Genomic DNA, 21633 nt, shown 5'->3' on the forward strand with positions numbered 1-21633 from the left:
TATATATATATATATATCTATTAAATACATACATTTCAAAAAATAACAATCGAATAATGATTTATTTTGAAATATAACGTAACGTTCGAATATAATCGTTTTGCAGATGCATTCGTCCAATCAACGATTCAGGAAGGCACGTATCGTTCCGATTCGTTCGTTCCGTTCCGTCGTTCCGAGCGTCTAGACCGACGGTTATATTGCGTGTATCGTGTCAGTTATACTTCGGCAGCGAATGGTGGCGGTCGTACGAGTCAGGATCCGAACTGTCTCGCCGTTTGCTGGATTCTTTGAATTTTCGCGCGTTTCTCGTTTACGCGTCGTTTAGGACGATGTTATTGACATTATTGATCGACGATTAGAAAAAAAATGTCAATAGACAAATTGATCAATCAAATAAATTCAATCGAATTGATCGATCGTCGGAATGGTCGAACGAATTAAATACGAAAAAATGTTAACATCGATCGAATTCGATGTTAACGAATGATTTTAACTTCATCGATTTCGTCGATTTCGTTTTTGAAAATTCCCCTCAAAAAAAAAGTACTTTCATATCGGACAGTTTGAAATACGTGAACATTACATATATCGTTTTACAATTTGAAGTGCTTCGATAAAACGGTTAAATTCGTTAACGGTTGCAAATACGTCATCGTGAGAGAGTGTCCTATTGGACCAAGGACGCACGTGATTGGTCCGAATTTCGCGAAAGAGAGACCGAGAAAGGAAGATAGAGATAGAGAAAGATATAGACCGTGCTAAAACCGTTTTTACATTTGTGCCTAAATATTTCGATAAGGTAGTACATACTTCTTTTTTTTTTTTTAAGGACAACGCAAGTTTCTTTTTATTGGCTGAAATCTTGCGCGGTCGATAATCGTCGGTAAATAAATTGAATTATTCTCTATAATAATAATAACAGTAATAATAATAATAACAATAATAATAATAATAAATAGTGAGCCGTTAAAAATGTTGTCAGATTAGAAATAAATGTTTCGTTGTTTCGTCGGAAGCATTAAAAGTTCTATCTCGTTAGAATATACATATAAGTGTTATTGTCAAGGTGCATTTAGTGGTGTGTACGATCGATCGACATGTCGGGATATATCGTCGTCGAATTTCGTTACGTCGAATCGAAAAGGAAGAGGAACTACGTACACACGTGGTGGTGGTGACCGATGTTTGCACAGAGAGAAGAATTCGAGGTTAAGAAACTGCCTCGAAGACGAAGAAGAAGAAGAAGAAGAAGAAGAAAAAGACGAGGACGAGGACGAGGAAGAAGAGGTGGAGGAGGTGGAGGAGGAGGAGGAGAAAGAGAAAGAGAAAGAGAAAAAGGACGAATAGATTCTTTCTTCGTTTATCATTGAATCGAAAGTGCGAATAAAAGAAAAGAAAAAAAAATAAAAGAAAAAAATAAAATAAATAAAAAAAAGAAGAAGAAGAAGAAAAATAAACGGAGAAGGGATAAAAAAAAAGAAATAGAAATAAAACTACAGAAAAAACGAAAGAAGAAAGGACGATAATCATTTTCGTCATCATGGCTTACGTTCTTTGGCGCGTCTTCGTTAAGAAGTATTACAAAGTTCGCTTTGGCGTCAGAAATCCATTGGTGAGTAGTTTGTCCTTTGTTATATTGATGTATCATCTTTGATTATCACTTTTGCTAATAGATATTAATTCTATTTTCAATATTCGTTCAATATGTGTATGTTTTGGATGTCTATGCATTCTTATATTCATATGTGTTTTTATATAATTATTATTTGTTTTTATAAAGTATATATACATGCACACACACACGCATGTATGTGGATTTCTTTTTTTTTTTTTTTATATAAATAATTATTACTTTTTTCTATTTATATCATCTATGTATATGTTTCTATATGCATATATATTTTATAAGTATTTATTATTTATATTTATATATACGTACGTATACATATATATATATGTATATTTACATATTTATATGTACGTATATGTTTGTAAATAATTATTATTTATATATCTGCATACCTTATCCATATTTTATTAGATTAATTTAAATAGCAAACTCGTCAATGACAAAAAATGTAAAAATTTTTTGAATTTCTTTTTCGTATATATAGATATATATATATATAGGTATATATAAAAATGCATATTCGTAGATACTTTTTATTTATATCTATTCGATCAACGTTATTCGTATATTATTTGATTAATTTGCTTACTAAAACTCGTAACAAAGAATATATAAAAAAAAAAAAAATTCGCGTTTGTATTTAATATAAGCATGATGCATTCACGATTTCTATTTTGTAGAATTAATTCGTGTCGCAAATTTATAGATGAAAAAAAAAATTCCTCTTTTTTTCTCCGATAGCGAAAGCTAATAAGTTACGTTGACTGCTCATAATTCATAATTCACGCTACTTTTATATTTTTGTTGAAGAAACGTGCGAATTTTGATTTAAAAAAAAAAAAAAAGAAAAAGGAAATAATGATTTTAATTTAATATTAATTAACATATACTTTTGCTTTTTAAGAATGGTTCTCTTCGTATTCAATTAGTGAGTCATTAATTAATTAAATTATATTTAATTACTTAATTATTTAGTTTATATTAGTTACGGCTAATTATATACACATACATGCTAGCTTATCTTATTAACGTATATATCTTATATTTAATGTTAATATCTATATATAAGGTTAGTTGTATAAGTATTTACGTGTATCGTTATATTCCATTAAATCATATTTTTTCAATTATTTTATACGCACACACATTTCTTTTTAATTCAATTAATATCTACTAATACACGCTAATTATAATTATTTAATATTTATATTTATTAATAATACGCATGTTAATATTACATACATAAATATATAAATATATATAGTAATTATATATAATTGACATATATATACATATACTAGAGATGAAATTTTTATATTTATATAAAGTACGAGTCGTAAAAAAGTAAAATTGATCGAATCGATCATTATGTTTGACGTCACGACAAAATTTACAAACTCACCAAGTAACTTCTTTTCATTTCTCTCTCTCTCTCTCTCTCTCTCTCTCTCTCTCTCTTTGTTTTTTTTTTCTGACACGTCGTTTAAAGATAAAAAGAAATGTATGACAGAAGTTATTGATTATATCACCCTTTTCTTGTTTTTAATTTTTATTTAAATTCTCACCCAGTATATCGATATTGCAGACTATATAGACTTCATCTTTTATAGTATATATTTCCTTCACATAAAATTATTCCTCAGCATAAAGTAAAAGGAGAGTAAGCATTTGAAAGGAACGCGTTATCGAAAATGAGTTAGAAAAATTGAAACACGAAGATCTCTTTCGAACGTATTCATTCAGTTTTTCTCTCTTGGTATGTTAAAAAGCGCAACGACTTTTTCATTACTGCTCGAGGCTAAAAGATAAAGGTACATATGTATAGGTATATATATCGTACGTATATAGTATATACATATATATATATGTACGTATGTACGTACGTATGTTGTATGTATGTATGATGTATGTATGTATATATGTATAAGGTTGGATCGTAATTCTCAAGGTCGGTATTTTACGATCCAGAGTTATATCTCTCGTCTCATCGCGAACAGACTCGAATAGATTATGCAACTCGAGCGAGTGCAACAATAAAAATATATATTGTCTATGTATGTATCTATGTATACCTGTATAATATAAAAAAAAAAGAAATGTTCGTTTAAAACGATAAAGTAAAGGATATGGGGGTCACAAAAATGTTTCTATTTTAAAAGTCGATTTTTTTTTGACTTCTAGAGCTAATTTCTTTTCTTTTTTTTTTCCTATTTTTTTTTCCTATTTTTTTCGATTACGAAATACAAGCGTTTAAAAATTTTTTACTCGTGTAGATACTTTCCTGACTTCACAATTGTGTTTGTGTATATATATATATATATATTTATCTTGTTTAACGATCGATAAATCATTATTTTCGAAGTATCTACCGTGAAGATAAAATGTAAAAGAAAAAAGAATAAAAAGGAAGGAAAAGGAAGAAAAAAAAAATCGCAAAGAAAGATGTAATTTTATCCAGAGCGTGCTGTTAGAAAGTACCGGTATTTTATTATTATTCTTCGTGACGTGATTAATTGAAAATGTTAATTGGTTAATATCGTGGATCCACCTCGGTAATTTTTCATGTATATATATGATCTATTGTCGAATATATTTTCTCTTATTTCTTTCTTCCTTTGCTTTCTTTCTCTTGATATAGATCTTTGGAAAATCGGTAATACGATCTTCATACATATACCCATTCATATTCACATTCATATTCACATTCATATTCACATTTATTTCCACAAACAAATAGAAAAACAAACAGACGTGTGTATTAATACGAAGGTCGAATTCGTTTGATCACATCCATAAGAACAAAGTACAATTATTAGACTGCGACTAACAGTTGGGTGTGCGCTCGCGCGTTCGCGCGCGATCACCGTAATTGGATAATTACTCGAAACGTTCTTTGGTGTGGCAAGTTTATTTTTTATGATACCTTATTCTGCCAGCTAATTCGATTTATAGAGTATTGTTAGAATCGATCGAATCATGAAAAATAAAAGAATTTATATAATCGACCCTCGAACCTCACGAACGTTTATATACTTTATAGGTTAACTCGAAACGTTTGTAAATTAACGATAGAACGTATAACAATGTAGTTTTCGTTCGATTCCATTTTATTTTATATCTCATTCTTTCTTTCTTTCTTTCTTTCTTTCTTTCTCTTTCATTTTTTTCCTCTATCTTTCTCGTTATTTAGTACCCTTAAATTATATTTACAATCTATAATTTAATTGTCTTTATAGACGCAGTTATATATAATACGAATGTTGTAATATTGTTTATATTTATTACTGTAATTATGTTATACTATCTTGTAATTTAAGATTAAAATACGTGACAAATTTCGGAACTAAAGTGGTGATTAATATTGTGCAATTAATTTTATGATAAAATGAAATAAAACTTATATATATATATGTGTGTTTGTATGTATGTATAGGTATATCTCTTATATTTTAAGTAAACTACGTATCTATATATCTTATCTGTCTGTACGTTTTTTAAATGTTATTTTTAACTTTAAAGTCTATACTTAGTTATTTTTATATTTTAAATGTCGTGTAACTGAAGTATCGTACTTATGTATTTATATTTTTCTTTTAAGTAGTACGTAACTTTTAAATTAAGTTACGTATACATTACACACACATACACACGTATCTGTATTTTTTAAATGTGTAATTTCAAAGTTACACGTCATTATCATAGGATTAAAGAAAAAAGAAATAATCAGATTAATTAAATTAAATTGATTTACGTGAACAGTTAATCTCTGAAAGCTCACGCGTATATACACACATTTATATATACATACATACATACATTCATATATATATATATATATATCGGGAACAAGTGACTTATTAAACGAGCGTCTTATGCTAATGCAATTTTCAATATTGCTGTATTCGCGAGACGCATCCGATCTATTTTCAAAAAGAATTAAAGTTCTCTCTTGAACTCGCGAATATACTAACGTAATAGTATGTACATAAATTCGTTGCATTCGTATATGCAGTTGTATATATAGGTAACTTGATGAATCGATGAATCGATACTAGCAACGATCGTAAAGTCAATTACGAGAAATGACAATTCACGAGAGGTATATAACAGACATTTCCAAAAAAAAATAATAATAATAAAATAAAAAAAACAGTTAAAAAAGAGCTACGTACGCAAGTGTATATATTTATATATACATAACATGAAAGATCCTTTTTGGTTTAGAGAGAAAGAGAGAGAGAGAAAGATATAGAAGAAAAGAGAGAGAGATGAAGAATGAGAGAGATAGATAGAGAGAGAGAGAGAGAGAGAGAGAGAGAGAGAGAGAGAGGACACTAGGTTTCTATTACGAAATAAATATACCACGCCTTTGCATCATTATCCAATCAATGGTTAAAAAGCAAGCTGGGTAACGTGCTAGGGATAATAATAATAATAATAATAATAATAATAATAATAATATCGTAGGGTCGTCATACCAGGGCTGGAACATCGGTGTCTTAATAAATTTAATGCGAGCCTTTCATAATGCTTAGTGCATATATATACGCGTATGTATGTACCTATATGTATGTATGTATGTATGTATGTATGTATGTATGTATGTATGTATGTATGTATGTATGTATGTATGTATGTATGTATGTATGTATGTATATACGGAGGTCAACGCATTGCAGACAGATCACGAGATAATATCATCTTTCACATTATGTATTAACTTTAAACTTTTGATTCTAATCAGTAATAGATAATAGAACGTTATAAGGATGATTATTCGAGTGAACTTGATACTGTAATATTTTATCGTTTATTTTATCATTCATTTTTATAGAAATCATTTATAAATCGTTGGAAATTACGTTTGTATTTCGATACGTTGATACGTTAATATGTTTGTATTTTGATATATTAAATTTATCTTTTTTTTTTTTCTTTTCATTTTCTTTTCGTTTTTTTTTCTTTCTTATGTAAAAAAAAAAAAAATGTATATAAATTTTTTTATTATCTACGTTTCTCAGGTGTAAAAGTAAATCGTACATCTTCGTATTGTTTTTATTTATTTATTTATTTATTTTTTTTATAATACTTAATTAACAAGGTAGTAACTATTCTTTTTTTTTTTCATTTCGATGCAAGTTCATTGGTTTTTATTTGATAAAATGATTCATCAAACAGATCACGTGGTATCTCGTGCTTCATAGAATGCATTAATTAAGAACTTTGATTCTAATCGGTAATAAATGATGATGACCTTTCGAATAAACTTGATATTTTTTGTATTATTTATTTAAATCATCATTAGAAAGATATGTTCTCCTTACAAATAAAAAGAAAATATTCATAATTACTATTAATAATATTAACAATTCCACGTAGAAGTCCTTGAATTGTTATTTTGATAAAACGATCACGTGATATCTCGTGTCTCATACAATGCATTAGTTACGAACTTCGATTCTAATCGTTAATAGGTGATAACAATGATGACCTTTCGTTCGGACAATCTCGACGCTTTGAAAAAAGGTTTATCTAAAAAGGATCTATAAAAGTACATATTACCTCGATATCTTAAATCTACATATATATAAAACAAAACAAACCAAAAAAAAGGAGTAATATAAAGAAAACAACATTGTTTTATTCCTTTAATACAATATTTAATCAATAACGTGTAACAATTTCTTTTCGTCCTAACGAAAACATCGGAATTTTTTCATTCCAATTAAAACGATACATCGTGATATAAATAATTGAACGATAAACGTAGAACACACACGCGCAAAATTTCTTGATAGTCCCAATAATTACAGGTGCACACAATTACCTAATTATTTCCAAAATAATATAAAACACATTATACGAGAAAGAAAATGTTTTTGCTGGGCGATGTGTTAACGTAGAAGAAAAGAAGGAGGAGAAATGTTGGAGAAAGGAAAGAAGGAAGAAGGGAGAAAGAGAGAGAAAGAGAGTGAGAGAGAGAGAGAGAGAGAGAGAGAGAGAGAGAGAGAGAGAGAGAGAGAGAGAGGCAGAAAGTAAGAGAGAGAAGGAAAAGGTGCAATTTAGTTTGCGGTCGCAGGAGAATAAGCTTACGTTAGGTTAGTCCGATGGTCCGGCGCTGCTGGTCTCTGTGACCGTGAACCACGTCTGACCTGCGACACAAACATGCTCTTCTCCTCTCTCTCTTATTTTACTCTCTCTCTCTCTCTCTCTTTCTTTCTCTCACTCTTTCTCTCATCTCTCTCTCTCTCTCTCTCTCTCTCTCTCTCACTCTTTCTCTTTCCACCCACCATAAATCTACCTGCACCACATCGCGTCTCGTTCTTCGAGACTCTCTCTTTCTCTCTCTCTTTCTCTTTCATTCTATCTTTCTCTTATTCTCTCTCTTCCTCTCTCTTTCTCTCTCTTTCTCTTTCTGTCTTATACATTGGCTCGTATTGTGCATGCTCTTCGGGATCTTCCAGTGATAAATACGGCTGCCACCCTTTCTCCTATATTTCGTTCTCTCTATGTCGCTCTCTACTACCACTTCTTTCTCTTTCTCTTTCCCTTTCTCTTTCTCTTTCTCTTTCTCTTTCTCTCTTAGGTAGCCCTGCAAAACCGACCAAGTTACAGTACTCGTACTCTCTTCCTCTCTTTCTTCTTCTTCTTCTCTATCTTTGTGTTAACCATCACACACGCATATGCATACACACAACAAACAAACATATGTGTATATATTGTGTTATATATATATATATATATATATATATATATATGCACGTACGTGTATACGTATATATGTATGCATGTATGTATGTATGTATGTATGTATATATGTATATGTATTGTTATGAGTTTAACACACCAAGAGAAGTACAACCATGCCCGTGCGTGGGCGTTTCCGGTCTATTTCGATTTCCCATTCCACTCTCGTGGCCGCCATTTGTTCGTCACGTTGTACTGTTTCTGCATATGATTACGATTTAACGATCGACGAGTTCCCTTTCGTTTATTCGAACGAAAGCGACGGGTTTTAAAGTTTTTATTATTACCGCGGTGAAAGAAGAACGATAGAAAGAAAGAAAGAAAGAGAGAGAAAGTGAGACAAAGAAAGAAAGGGGAGAGAGATAATGTCGATAAATGCGATTGACGTTGAAACTAATATTTACGACAGAAACTAATGATTTGTTTTTCTTTCTTTCTTTTCTTTTTGTTTATTTTTTTTTTCGGGGGATGGGATTTTCTTTTTATATTTTTATTTTTATTATTATTTTTTTTTTGTTTTTTCTTGTCTTTTCAATCGAACGTCCACATCGGAAATGATTCGTTCGGCCTCTTTGTACGACTTTGACGGTATGTCGATCGAACATAGAGATACATACATGCATGCATACATGCATAAATACATATATACATCGTTGAAATGCGGTTGCGAGAACGTACGTATGTGTGTATGTATGTATATATGTATGTTTGTATGTATGTGGGTGGACAGATTGATCGATCGATCGCTAATTGTCATTGTTGACGTTCATGGCCGTTGCAAATCCGATTAGCCAAGTGAAATAAGTCCTTGGTTCGAGAGAATGCGTTGAGAGAGGTGCATTGCGCTCTCTCTCTCTCTCTCTCTCTCTCTCTCTCTCTCTCTCTCTCTCTCTCTCTCTCTCTCTCTTTCTCTTTCTCTTTTTCTCCTTCTTATTCTCTCTGTGTACTTTGTGTGCTTCGCTTTAGCGTATTAGACGCGACGTGGTGATGTATTTGAAGAATGAAGCTTTTAAATATGTTATATATAAATATTTATATATAATAATAATTATTATATAAATATAATTATTATAATTGTAGTAATTATAATAATGGTAACTGTAATTATAATTATAATATAAGTAAATAATAAAATAAAAGAAATAAATTTATATATATATATGTGTGTGTGTGTTAGTTATAAAGATCATTGACACGTCTATGATTTTTTTTTATATACATATATAAGAATGATTACAAGTGTTTTTATAATGAATGAATTTCATTTGAGGAATATTAATTATAAGTCTTTTGAAATGGCGTAAGTATTTATTTTTATATTGATCCAGTTGAATGTAAAGAAAGAGAGAGAGAGAGAGACAATGACGAAAGAGATTATCTGAACCGAATGTATTCCAGATGTGCACTGGAAAGTATAAATTATATATATATATATATATATATATATATATATATATATACATACATATATATATGGTATAACCAACGTGAAATCTTTAAGACAGATCTATCTTTTATCGTGATTCACACGCTAAGTTGTTAACGATCTTTCGACTATTCTTGGATGTCGAAATGGCGTGTTTTAGAACGTAAGCTAGAAACGTTTTTAGAAAAGATTTTAAAAGATCTCATTTTCTTTTTCTTTCTTTTTTCTTTTCAAATCTGACTCGTACGTCTAATTATGTCATAATTTCATAATTAATTTTTATCGCGATTTAATTAAGAACTATCTCTTTTTTTTTTGGACCTACAAAAAGAATATACGTATATAGATTAGAATATGAGCTAGCCCGTTTAAAAAAAAATGAGTCTTTTTTCTTCGAAATTAACTCTTGTATATCTATCAATTTATTATTTATAGATTAATTAAATTAGAAGCTATTAATCAATTGAATAAAAAAAATTATTCTTAGAGTTTGCAAAAATATAAATATATATCAGGTGTTTGCTTCATGCGTTTAGAAGAGATTAGAAGATACATTTTTAAAAATATACTGGTATAAATATCAATTTATAATTTATTGATTCATTGGATTAAAAAATATTTATTAATTGAATATAAAGTTATTGAAATAGAAAATGCATGTTTCAGAATTAATAGTCTAGGATAATTAGAAAAGATTTATAGACGTGTTTGGAAATGAGCTCGTATATTACCATCAATTTGTAATATAATAATTAATTAAATCAGAAACGATTAATCAATCGAATAAAACTCGAGTCTTGGAGTTTGAAAGAAAGTATATAAGTGTTGTAGAACGTAAGTTATGCTAATGCATTTAGAAGAGATTAGAAGATATATTTTATAAAATTAACTCGTATAATTATCAATTTATTGATTCCACGAATAAAAAATTATTTATTAATTGGATACACTTGAATATATTGAAACAAAAAATGCGTATTTTCAAACATAATAGACTAACATGTTTAGAAAAGATTTATAGATGTTTTTTCAAATGAAAATTCCTATACATACATACATAAATACATACATACATACATACATACATATATATATATATATATATCAGTTAACAATTTAATAATAAATAAATTCTGTCTAAATGGGAAATTATTTGCACGGTCTATTTATAAACTTTCTAAGTGTAAAATGTTTGTTGAAATCGAAGTGTTAAAGGAATCAAAGAGAAACAGTTATAAGCGAATGGTCTCACATTTTATACGTTTGATATCACATCGAATATAATATAGGTAGAAATTTACGATTACGAGTTTGTGTATATGTCTCTCTCTTTCTCTCTCCTTCTGTATATACGTAAGAGAGAGAGAGAGAGAGAGAGAGAGAGAGAGACGTAAGTGTGTGCATGCTGTTGGAAACGTTGAAATGTCGGATTCGCGCCATTTGCGACAATCTACTTAACGGATCGACCGTAATGACAAGGAGAGACGTTAGATGTACATAGGTACCTATACCTATCTATCCTAGGTGTCCATTAATGGTGCACAGAAGGGATATATTCTCTTCGCTTTAGTCGTAGTTCGAGTTTCCCTTTCCATCAATCAGTCACACGTTATCCTCTCTATATTTATCCTAGAGCTAAGTGTCATTGTTTGGACGATAATGTTGCTATGTAATAAAGATGCGATTAAGCCGATAATGACGTGTTAGTTTTCTATTATCTTTATGATTATTTGTAAATAATTACTATTGCGAGCTTAATCTCTGATTTCTTCGAAGGATAACTGATTCGTGCAATTTTGCATTTCTTTTTCTCTTTTTTTTTTCTTTTTCTTTCGCGAACAGTTTCGTTTGAAGCGTTCTTAGGATTTGTATTTTTTTCTTTCTTGTTCGTTCGTTCGTTCGTTCGTTCGTTTTTTTTTCTTTTTCTTTCTCTTATAATATTTAAAAAGACACGAAATTATTTTATTATCTAATCGAAGTAGCATGTTGTAGAATGTTATCGAAGTAATAGTAAATTTTTGTTTTCTTCGTTTTATCTACAAAAAGATAAATATCTATTAATACTACACGTGATATATCTGATATTACGTGGAGTTTTTATAAAATAATTAACAATTGATTATCAATTTTTTAATTCTTTCTCTCTCTTTTTCTCTCATACACACATAACGCTCTTCAGATCTCATTAGTTTATTAATCGTAATGACGAGAAAACTGATATAATCGTCGGCCCTTTTACATTTTCGTCACACACGAATATAACAAACGTAAATCGATAATTTTTGATCGTAAAATAGAAGCGAAAGTATATATATCACATATAATAAACTATACTAATCCTCATTAGCGTACAAACATTATTATCAATATATGCATACATTAATAATCTTTTCTTTTTCTTAATAAAATAAAATCGAAAGTAACGAGCTTGTACGTAACATCTGAGATACCGTAATCTTCGTTACATAAAAAAAGAAAAGAAAAGAAAAGAAAAGAAAGAAAAAAGAGAAAAAAAAACATTGCTTACTTAACATTGACTAATGCATACATGCATTGATATTTTCTTCATTGTAAAGATCTAGAAATCAAAGAGATAATATCAGATAACATAAGTAAGCCGATGAAAAAAAAAAAAAAAACAAAAAGACAAAGAAGAAAAAGCATTCATGTCGCCATGAGGAATTTAATGAACAGATACGGATTATTAATCTACCAGTTAAACGAGTACAAAGATTCATTGTGTACAAAGATTCGAAAGAAGATTCAAAGAGTGCCGCCTTTCTTTGTCCATCCGTCCATCGTTGTAACTAGTATTCTTGTACGATGTGTGTGCACATGTGCGCATGCGCCTGCGCATGCGCACGTGGACGTCGACAAAGTTGCTATTACAATGCACACAATTTCACTTACTTTCGCTTCTAATTAATCGAGTTAATGTATTATACTTACTTTTCTAGAGAGACGCGCATACTTTAGAAGAACCATTCTCTTTTCTTTTTTTTTTTTTTTTATACGATTTTCGAAAGGTTCAACATGCAAATTCCATTTGAAAAACGAAAGAGTGTCCTCTTTCTCTCTTATACTTTTTGTTTTTCTTATTCTCTCTTTCTCTCTTTTATTCACTATCGATGCTTTCTTTCTTTTTTCTTTACGATGTCTCGGTACTTAGTTCACGCTTCGTTGCCTCGATTAAACGTCGTATTGTTTCGTTACACGTTAATCTCGTTCATACAGTTTCTATGTACGATTTTGACAAAGACGAGCTATGACGAGTGAAAGCAAGTGTCCCTTTCAGAAAAATGTATCGATCGTATATAGGACTTTTTTGTATTTTTGTATTTTTGATTCCTTTTTTTTTTTTTTTAATTTTACGAGTTCACGTAATCGTCGTGGACTTATATATTTCTGTAAATTATTGTAGAATTTTTGGAAATTTTTTAATCTGATCTTTTCTCTATCTCTTTTTTTTTCTCTTTTGTTATTATTGTCAGGCACGAGAAAAAAAATTTCGTTGTAGTTTTAAGACGAAAAATGAACAATCTATTCTTATGGTTATTATCGTAATCACAGAATAGACGTATCATCAAATATTTCGTTATAGTGTAATCATAAGTCGTTATACGTGTCATAAGTTTATACTTACTCGACAGAATTTCATTGTACGAGATGATAAGTGTATATATCGTTTTTGATGATATAGTGTTATACGATTCGAACGTGGAATAATATCTTCGTTCTTTCTTGCTTACGTTTCGTTCTTTAGACGCCATGTTCTTAAGTTATTTGTTAGCGAGGAATTTAGGGACTATTGTATATAAATATATAGGGTATTCTTTTTTTTTTTTTAATCAGAGACATTTAAATACCTCGTGGAAGACAAATTTTGGTAAAAAATAAATTTTCGTAACAAAACTATGGACGTTTTCAAGGTCGTTTTAAGATTTGTTTTAATATATATATATATTTTTTTTTCTGAACTCGTAATTATTATAACGAGACATGACTTTCGTCTATATAATTTTTTTTATTCAGTCTCTAAGTTCTTTATGTTACTTAACGTCGGTTTAGATAAAAGAACGATTGCATAATGTAGATATACTCGAGAAATGTTTGCAAACAATGAGAAATCAGATTGATGTAAATAATTTTTTTATATAATTATGTGAAAGAGAAAAAGCATATGTATATATATATATATATATATATATATATATATATATATTTAAAGAAAAGTTATATTATAATCTAAATATTGAATAATCCAAATATTGTTTCACTATAATCCATTTTCATTTTTGTAATTTTTTCCATATCTCTCTTTCTCTCTCTCATTTCAGAATTTTTTTCCCTACATTATTTAGATATTTAAAGAGAAACCTTCGTTTAGAAGAACGGAAATTCCATAGCTTTGTCAGTAGTACAAACAACAAGTAAAAAAATGTAATCGTAATTAAGGCAATTTCACATTGAGAATGGCCATTGTCTTAAATTCATACCATCATTAGAGGGAAAGGAATGGTTTATATTTTTATTCTTTAGTACATTGATATATATGTGTACATGCACACGTATGTACGCATACTTAACAGATAAATAAATATAAATTATTCTTGATTTTAATAATCGATGATAGAAATAATAATCGATGATAGAAACAGATAATCACTTGAATATGAATTATCCTTGATTTTAATAATCGAAGCGATTAAAAATAAATAAAAAGAAAAAGAAAGAAAAGAAATTCGGAACAAAGTGTGAAAGTCAAAATGTGTGTTTCAATGCACGCGTTTGAATCTTTCTTTTTCTTTTTTTTCTTTTTTTTTTTTTCTTTTCTCATGTGAAAATAAATGACACGAATTCTTTTTAAAGGATATAACTAGGTAGATCTATGCACGAAGAGAGTATTTAAGAGAATTTTATGAGCTATTATTTAATAGTCACAAGTACTCGATTATTATGTTGAAAGTTAGTATTAATAGTCTTTAATTATTTTCTTTTTTCTTTTCTTTTTTTTTCTCCCATATTCCCGTAATTAAAATGTGTGTGCGTAGCTTCGATAATCATTTTTTTCTCTCTCCCTCTCTTTCTTTCTCTCTTTTTTTTTTTTTTTTTACTTTTTCAAAGAGTACGTTTTTAGATATAATCTCATACGTAATTATGCAAACATAACGGATATTTTCCTGAACGACCAAAAGGATCATAAGAAATTCGTATCTTTAATCTATAATGTTATTAAAGTCGGTATTCACACGAGTTATTTTCAACAGAGTGACAACAGTGGGCAAATGAATTAAAACACTTGTTTCCTTGGTTTTTATTTAATTATTTTCGGTTATACGATTCTCATACTTTATTTCTTTTTTTTTCTTTTTATTTTATTTTTATTATCAACTACGGTTTGAATTTTGTTGATGTTTGACAAAGATTATGTAATTGATATATAGTTTAACGATCGATAATAATAATAATTCTCTTTTCTTTTTTTTTAATTTATATTTTAGTTTAATTTTAAATTATATATTTTTTGTAGTTATAATTTAGTTCATATTTTCTTTTCTTTTCTTTTCTTTTTTTTTTTTTTTTTATTTAAGAAACAGAAAGAGATGGAGATGTCATAATAGTTTTTTTAATTATATATCTAAACTTTTATTATAGTACATGATTTACACACATACACACGTATTTATATATACTATAACATTTACTAATTTTTACAAACCTTCATTCGACTATACATACGTTAAAATTTTAAGTAGAAATTTTTAATAAAAATTCCTCTTTCAATTCACATCACAGAATATATAATAAACAAACGATATCATCAAATTTATATGATATTGATTTAATAAATTTATAGAATCACATTACATAATTTGTAATATTATAAAGATACTAATCACTTCTTTCAAATTAACATTACATTATATAATATAATTTATAATGCATTGAATAATAATAACAACAACAACAACAACAATATTAATAATAATCGAAGACAATAACAATAATAACATTTGAATGTTTTTTCTCTCTCTTTTTTTTTTTATTTTTCCCTTTCAATCATTTTTCCTTTTTTCAATCATTATATCATAACGATAATGATAAATAAAAAGAAAATGATTGATAACGTTATAAATCCTGGTTATTATAGATTAGATGGGAATAACAAAGCAAAGTCGAAGGATTAGTCATCGTTGGAAGAAGATGTTCATTACGTCATTATTTATCTCTGAGTATGGTATAGTCCATATACATAGATGTAAATGGTATTGTTCGTTGTGTCGTTCACTGACAATTGGCCGATTAACGTCCGTTAATGATAGAAGCGTAAGAGGTAGCTCGATTATAAAGCGATTAATATGCAATAGGGGTGCGGTGTATGTATTATACAATATAACTGATATGGACATCGATTCGTGATATGTACATACACAGACACACATACATACATATATATATATATACACGTATATACGTTTCAGGAATATTTTATGTATATGTTAACAAGATATCGAATAATATTAATTTTCTATGGAAATGTCGAGAAACGATAAAAGCGCATCGATTTAACTTTAATACTTTGAAACATGATGAAATGTTCTTTTTGTTAGACTCATTACGACGCAATGATTAATATTAATATCTTTATTAAAAAATTATTCATAAGTACTACTCTTACATTGTTATCGTTTGACTCGAACATGGCTCGAGATAAGAGTATTAAAAAAAGAAAAAAAAAGGGGGAAAGAGAAAGGAAAGAACGAAAGGAAGAAATAATAATTAATTTTATAAAATCGTAAAATGATCTGATAGAAATATTGATAGGAATGGTCATGGAAAAAAAGAGTTGTTAACAAATTTTTCTTCGTCTTTTATTAATGTTTGAAAATCTTTAAACAATTGGTTCTTCGTCGTATTGATACATTTGCGATCGATAAATGTGAACAATTGTTTTTTTTTTCTTTTTATACGAATGATTAAATTATAAATTTTATGCTTATAACATCATTGTATTATTTATATGTTTTGAATCAAATATATTTTAAATTATGCGGGTTATTCGAGTTCTGCATTGCTGATGAAACACGAATGGAGATGATCTACTTCCTAGTTACGTTGAGAGATGGCGTTAGTCGTCTCTCGAACACGTTTAAATGCATCTATACATACACACACACATATATATATATATATAAACTTTTAATTGGACATTCGATCGGTGAATATTTCTTTTTTTTTTTTTTTTCAAATGATTATTATACATTTGTTTATTTTATCTATTCTTTTTTATTTTCTTTATTTTCTTAAAAATTTTCCAACACATTACTTTTCCGTTCTTCATGATTTTTTTTTTTTCATTTTACTTTTTTCTTCCCAAAAATTCGACACGGGATTATCAATACGTTGCTTTCGTTTTTCATGATTTATTTATTTATTTAATTTTTTGAAGCGTTCGTTGAATTTTTTTTTCTTTCCTCTTTTTATTATCTTTGATTAGTACACGCGCATCGATACTATATTTCGAGGATAAAAATTTTGTTATACTCTTAAATATATGCGATTTTGCACGCGTCGTGACTTAACACGAATACATAATAATCGTCTTGGATAAGGTATGACGAAGACGACAACGAAATCACGGAAACACGGGCTACTCTGTGACGAAGCGAAACAAGAGGTGTCCACGTTGCTTGATAAGGCACATTTTTTCCTTCGTCCTTATTTGAAAAGAACCATTCAAATCGGTACGTCATCGCGATCAATGACGATTCGCGATCTCCCAAATCGAACAAGGGTTTACCTAATGAAACACGATACTCCTTCTTTCCATTTCTCTTATTTCTTTTCGATTGGTGATATAGCATCGTAGAGAACGTAACGTCGATATGAAAGTCCCAGACTCTTTGAGCTCACCGATGTCAATCATGGATGTTATTGCAATAAAACATTTTGTAATTTTGTTAGCTCATCCTTCCAAGAATGTATAGAGAAATATTTTTTCTATATACGAGACTCTTCGAACGTTTATATATTTTAAACGAAATGGATTTTTTCATTTGTGGAAAGGAACGAAAAATTTCTCTCTTTCGTCTTGATTTTCTCTTCTTTTCTTTTTCTGTAAATATTAAGTATCTATTTTTTTTTCTCAAGAAACGAACGTCTCAACTCGATCCGAAGTAATTCGCAATTAATCCTGACTGTTTTGTACTCCTGAATATTTTGATATTGTACACTAAAAGAAAACAAGAAGGAATCAATCTTTTTCTCTTCTGTTTCTTTTTGAAATAATCACGAATTCATTTTTCCAAGACGCACACCCGTATGAAAAAGAACAAAAAAAAACAATATTTAAATAATAAAAATAAACGATGAAGCTCGCAAGTATTCCAATTTTCAATGAACAAACTTGAAAGCAACTTCGATCGCTAACTAGCTTGGAAGACTAAAATAAAAATTAAAAAATTGATAAAAAATGATCGAATTAATAAAGAATGAGACATTTCATTTCGATCATCCCTTGCATCGATGTTGGCAAGAATGATTACGACTATGATGACTATGACGACCATGACATGATAACCATGATAACCATGATAACTATGATAACCATAACGACGAAGAAGACGATGACGACAACGACGACACAACGACGACGACGACGACGACGACGACGACAACGAAGACGACGAAGACTACGCCGGTAACCTCTCGAGAGAGAACGAGAGAGAACGAGAGAGAAAGAGAAAGAAAGATAGAGATAGTGAACATTATCACGCATGCTCGTATCGCTTGGGAGGTCTCCCCCTGTCGGTATCGTCGGCTGGGCAAAATCAGCGAATATTTTGACAGTACGCCGCCCTCGATCCAACCGTTCTCAGCCATTTTCAATCGTCTGTCCCAGCAATAAAGGAAGTTTTACGGAGAAATACGATCATTATAGTTTCGCGTGGGTCGGTGGGTGGGTAGATAGGTATATAGATAGATAGATAGATAGATAGATAGATAGATAGATAGATAGATAGATAGATAGATAGATAGATAGGTACGTGCGTGTTTCTGATTCGTATTAAATATCGAGGAAGAATTTACGTACGTTTACGATAAATTACATCTTAACCCTCTTTTCTCATTTGGTAACGGGGTCAGTCGATAGAAGAACAAAACCCTACGTTGTGAGTGAAGTTGTTAGTCGTGTGGTGTTGCGTGCGCGTCGACAGAGTTTACGTGCGCGTATATGTGTATCCGTGTGTGTATAAGTGTGCGTTTATATACGCGTGTGGGTTGATACGTGTGCATATTAGGTTTTTCTTGGTATAGAAAAAGAGAGGAATAGAAGGAGGTTTAGTTAAAGTGGGTTCGTGGGATACAAATAACTGTGCCTCATATTCGACGACCATTTTCTTTTTTTCTTTTCGCTTCATTTTGTTCTTTCTATCTCTTTTCCATTCTTTATGCGATTTTCTCTCTCTCTTTCTCGTTCGATCCCTTCCTCGTATTCTTTTTCTTCTCTCGGTTTTATATTTTCAAAGGAACGAACGAACGAAATTTATGCGTTTGTTTTATTCTTCTTCTCTCTTACTCCGTTTTCCTTTTTCTTTTTCTTTAATATTGTTTTTTTACTGACTTTATTAAACTCATAGTTAGTGAATGGAATGGGCGGAAACGGAAGAAGATATGTTTAGGTGTTGGAAAGGTCGTGAGGAAAGGGTCTCCTTATTAGAGCTAAGGACATCCCACCGAGAACGGTCGATCGATCGTTAAGTGTCTCGAAAAGAAAGAAAAAGAAAAAGAAAAGGAGAAACAAAGGGAAAAGAAAAAACAACGATGGAACGGAGTGTGTTTTAAGTGTTGCAATCGGTGCGTTTGTATTCGTCGAATCGGTGACCTATCAATAGTGTCTCTTCGAACGTTATTTCAAGAAAGCATCGACAAAATCGTGATTATATATTATCGAGAGAAAAGAAAATGATGATGATGACAGAGAAATGAATCGAAGTGGAAACGTATATACGTAAAAAAGACGTATACATAACAAAAGAAAGAAATACACACACACACACACATATATATATATCTAGAGAGAGAGAACAATCAATGAAATTTTTCTTATAATGAGATCGCATGATATTTTGAAATTTTATTCCATTTATATACCGTTCGATGGGACATTAAAGTGCTTGGAATTGAAATCTAAAGTTTCTCACGAAATATATACGACAGAACGGCTTTCTCTCGAGAGTAGAAGCGGATCCACCTTCGTCGTCAGTCCGATCCCTTTCGAAGCGGTGGCGTCAGGGGCGAGTGAGTGAACGCGCCCGCGCGTTCACCAGAGAGAAAGAAATAGAGAAAGAAAAAGAGAAAGAAAAGGAAAGAGAGAGAGAGAGAGAGAAAGAGTCCGCGTCCATCGGTGCATTCAAGGTGGGCGGATGCCGCTGTCCGCGTCAAGGACACGTGTCCCCGGGCGAAGGAGTTGAGAACAATAAGGATTTCAGCGTGCCGAGAATGCAAACTCTTTCGTTACTACCATCGTTACCATCGTTGGCACAGCTTCACCATAAATTGTTTTTCTACCAATCCAATACTCGACTTCGAGTTGTAATAAGGGATCACGTTGGAAATCGCTTTACACAAATATAATAAAACAATCGCAAAGTAAGAATTTCATCGAAAATTTCATCGACATTGGAGGTCGAGCTGTCGAAAAAGAAAAGATCGAAAAAAAAGAAGAAAGCAAGAAATTATCGAATTTTCAAAAAAACGGTGTTCTCATCTATTCTGCTCTTTTTCTTTTTTCTCTTTTGCTGGTGTCCTTTCCTCGATATCGATAATTTAGCCAGATGGATTCGGATAAAACTGGGAGATAATAATCACATCCTAGGAAGATTCTAGTGACATTCATTCGCGATATGAGTCATTTAGATTGGAAGCTGTTCCGTCGGAAGATGCTCCGACGAAATTCTCGATAGAAAATCGACGATTGTTTTTCTTTATTCTTTCTTTATTTTCATCTTCCTCTTTCTTTCTTTTCTTTTCTTTCTCAAGAAGATAGGAATAATAAGAATTAATAAATAAATAATAGAAGGAATGAAATAATGAGACAATCGAGAACCATCAATATGTTCAATCAAGCTTGGAGTGTTTCTATTATTTCTCTATTTTTTTCTCTTTTCTTTTTCTTTACTTTCTTTTTCTTCATCTTCTTTATCCTTCTCTTTTCAAGTCGAGAGATTGAAGATAGAAGGGATTAGAAAAAAAAGTCAGAGATAGAAAGAAAGAGAGAGAAAGGGATGAAACTAGGATTGAATCGGATGAATCGATATTGGATTGAAAGTTGTTAAATAATGGAAAAAGGATTTACAAACGAGTGTAAATCTAAGTAGAAACTTGACTTTTCGAAAGGATAGAAAAGAAAATAAAAGAAAAAAGAAAAAGAAAGAGAATAAATGGAGAGAAATGAAGAGTCGATACAATTATATTCGTGTATTTCGCGTATTTTTCTCGAGTTAAGAAATCGAGAAAAAGGAAACTATAAAAAGGATCGTGATTGTGAAAGATAGATAGACAGAGATAAAGAGAGAGGAGAGAGCAAAAAGGAAAGAAGAAAATGCAGGACAGAATAAACTAAACTAATCAAGATGTACGATGATTCATTTCGATTTCGTTACGAAACTGTATCCTCGAAATAACTCGAACGTTCTTGTATGAATCAATCATGATTTTCTTTTGAAAAGATAAATGATAGAAGGAAACGAAGAGTTCCTAGTACGTCGAAGGATCTTTGTTTCTAAAATTTTCTTCGACTAAAAAGACAGAAAGGAAAAAAGGA

General features: G+C 30.1%; 1 protein-coding gene across 4 annotated transcripts in view; it reads left to right on the top strand.

Annotated features, from left to right (window-relative positions):
• Window positions 1-218: 218 nt before the first annotated feature.
• Window positions 219-21633, top strand: part of LOC127071818 (puratrophin-1-like) — a 340266-nt gene continuing 318851 nt past the window's right edge. The window contains exons 1-2 of one of the 4 annotated variants that reach the window (XM_051011528.1): window positions 18651-19161; window positions 19448-21633. The exon at window positions 19448-21633 is cut by the window's right edge and continues 822 nt beyond it. Coding sequence is in view for 1 of the 4 variants with exons in the window: in XM_051011526.1 (XP_050867483.1) it covers window positions 1544-1615 (72 nt within the window). In the remaining 3 variants the exon portion in view is untranslated. Of the gene's footprint in view, window positions 1616-18650 lie in introns of those variants that run through there. The other 3 variants (XM_051011529.1, XM_051011526.1, XM_051011527.1) reach the window with 3 other exon arrangements.

This window comes from Vespula vulgaris, chromosome 23 (genome assembly GCF_905475345.1).
Source record: "Vespula vulgaris chromosome 23, iyVesVulg1.1, whole genome shotgun sequence".
Classification (NCBI taxonomy): Eukaryota; Metazoa; Arthropoda; class Insecta; order Hymenoptera; family Vespidae; genus Vespula; species Vespula vulgaris.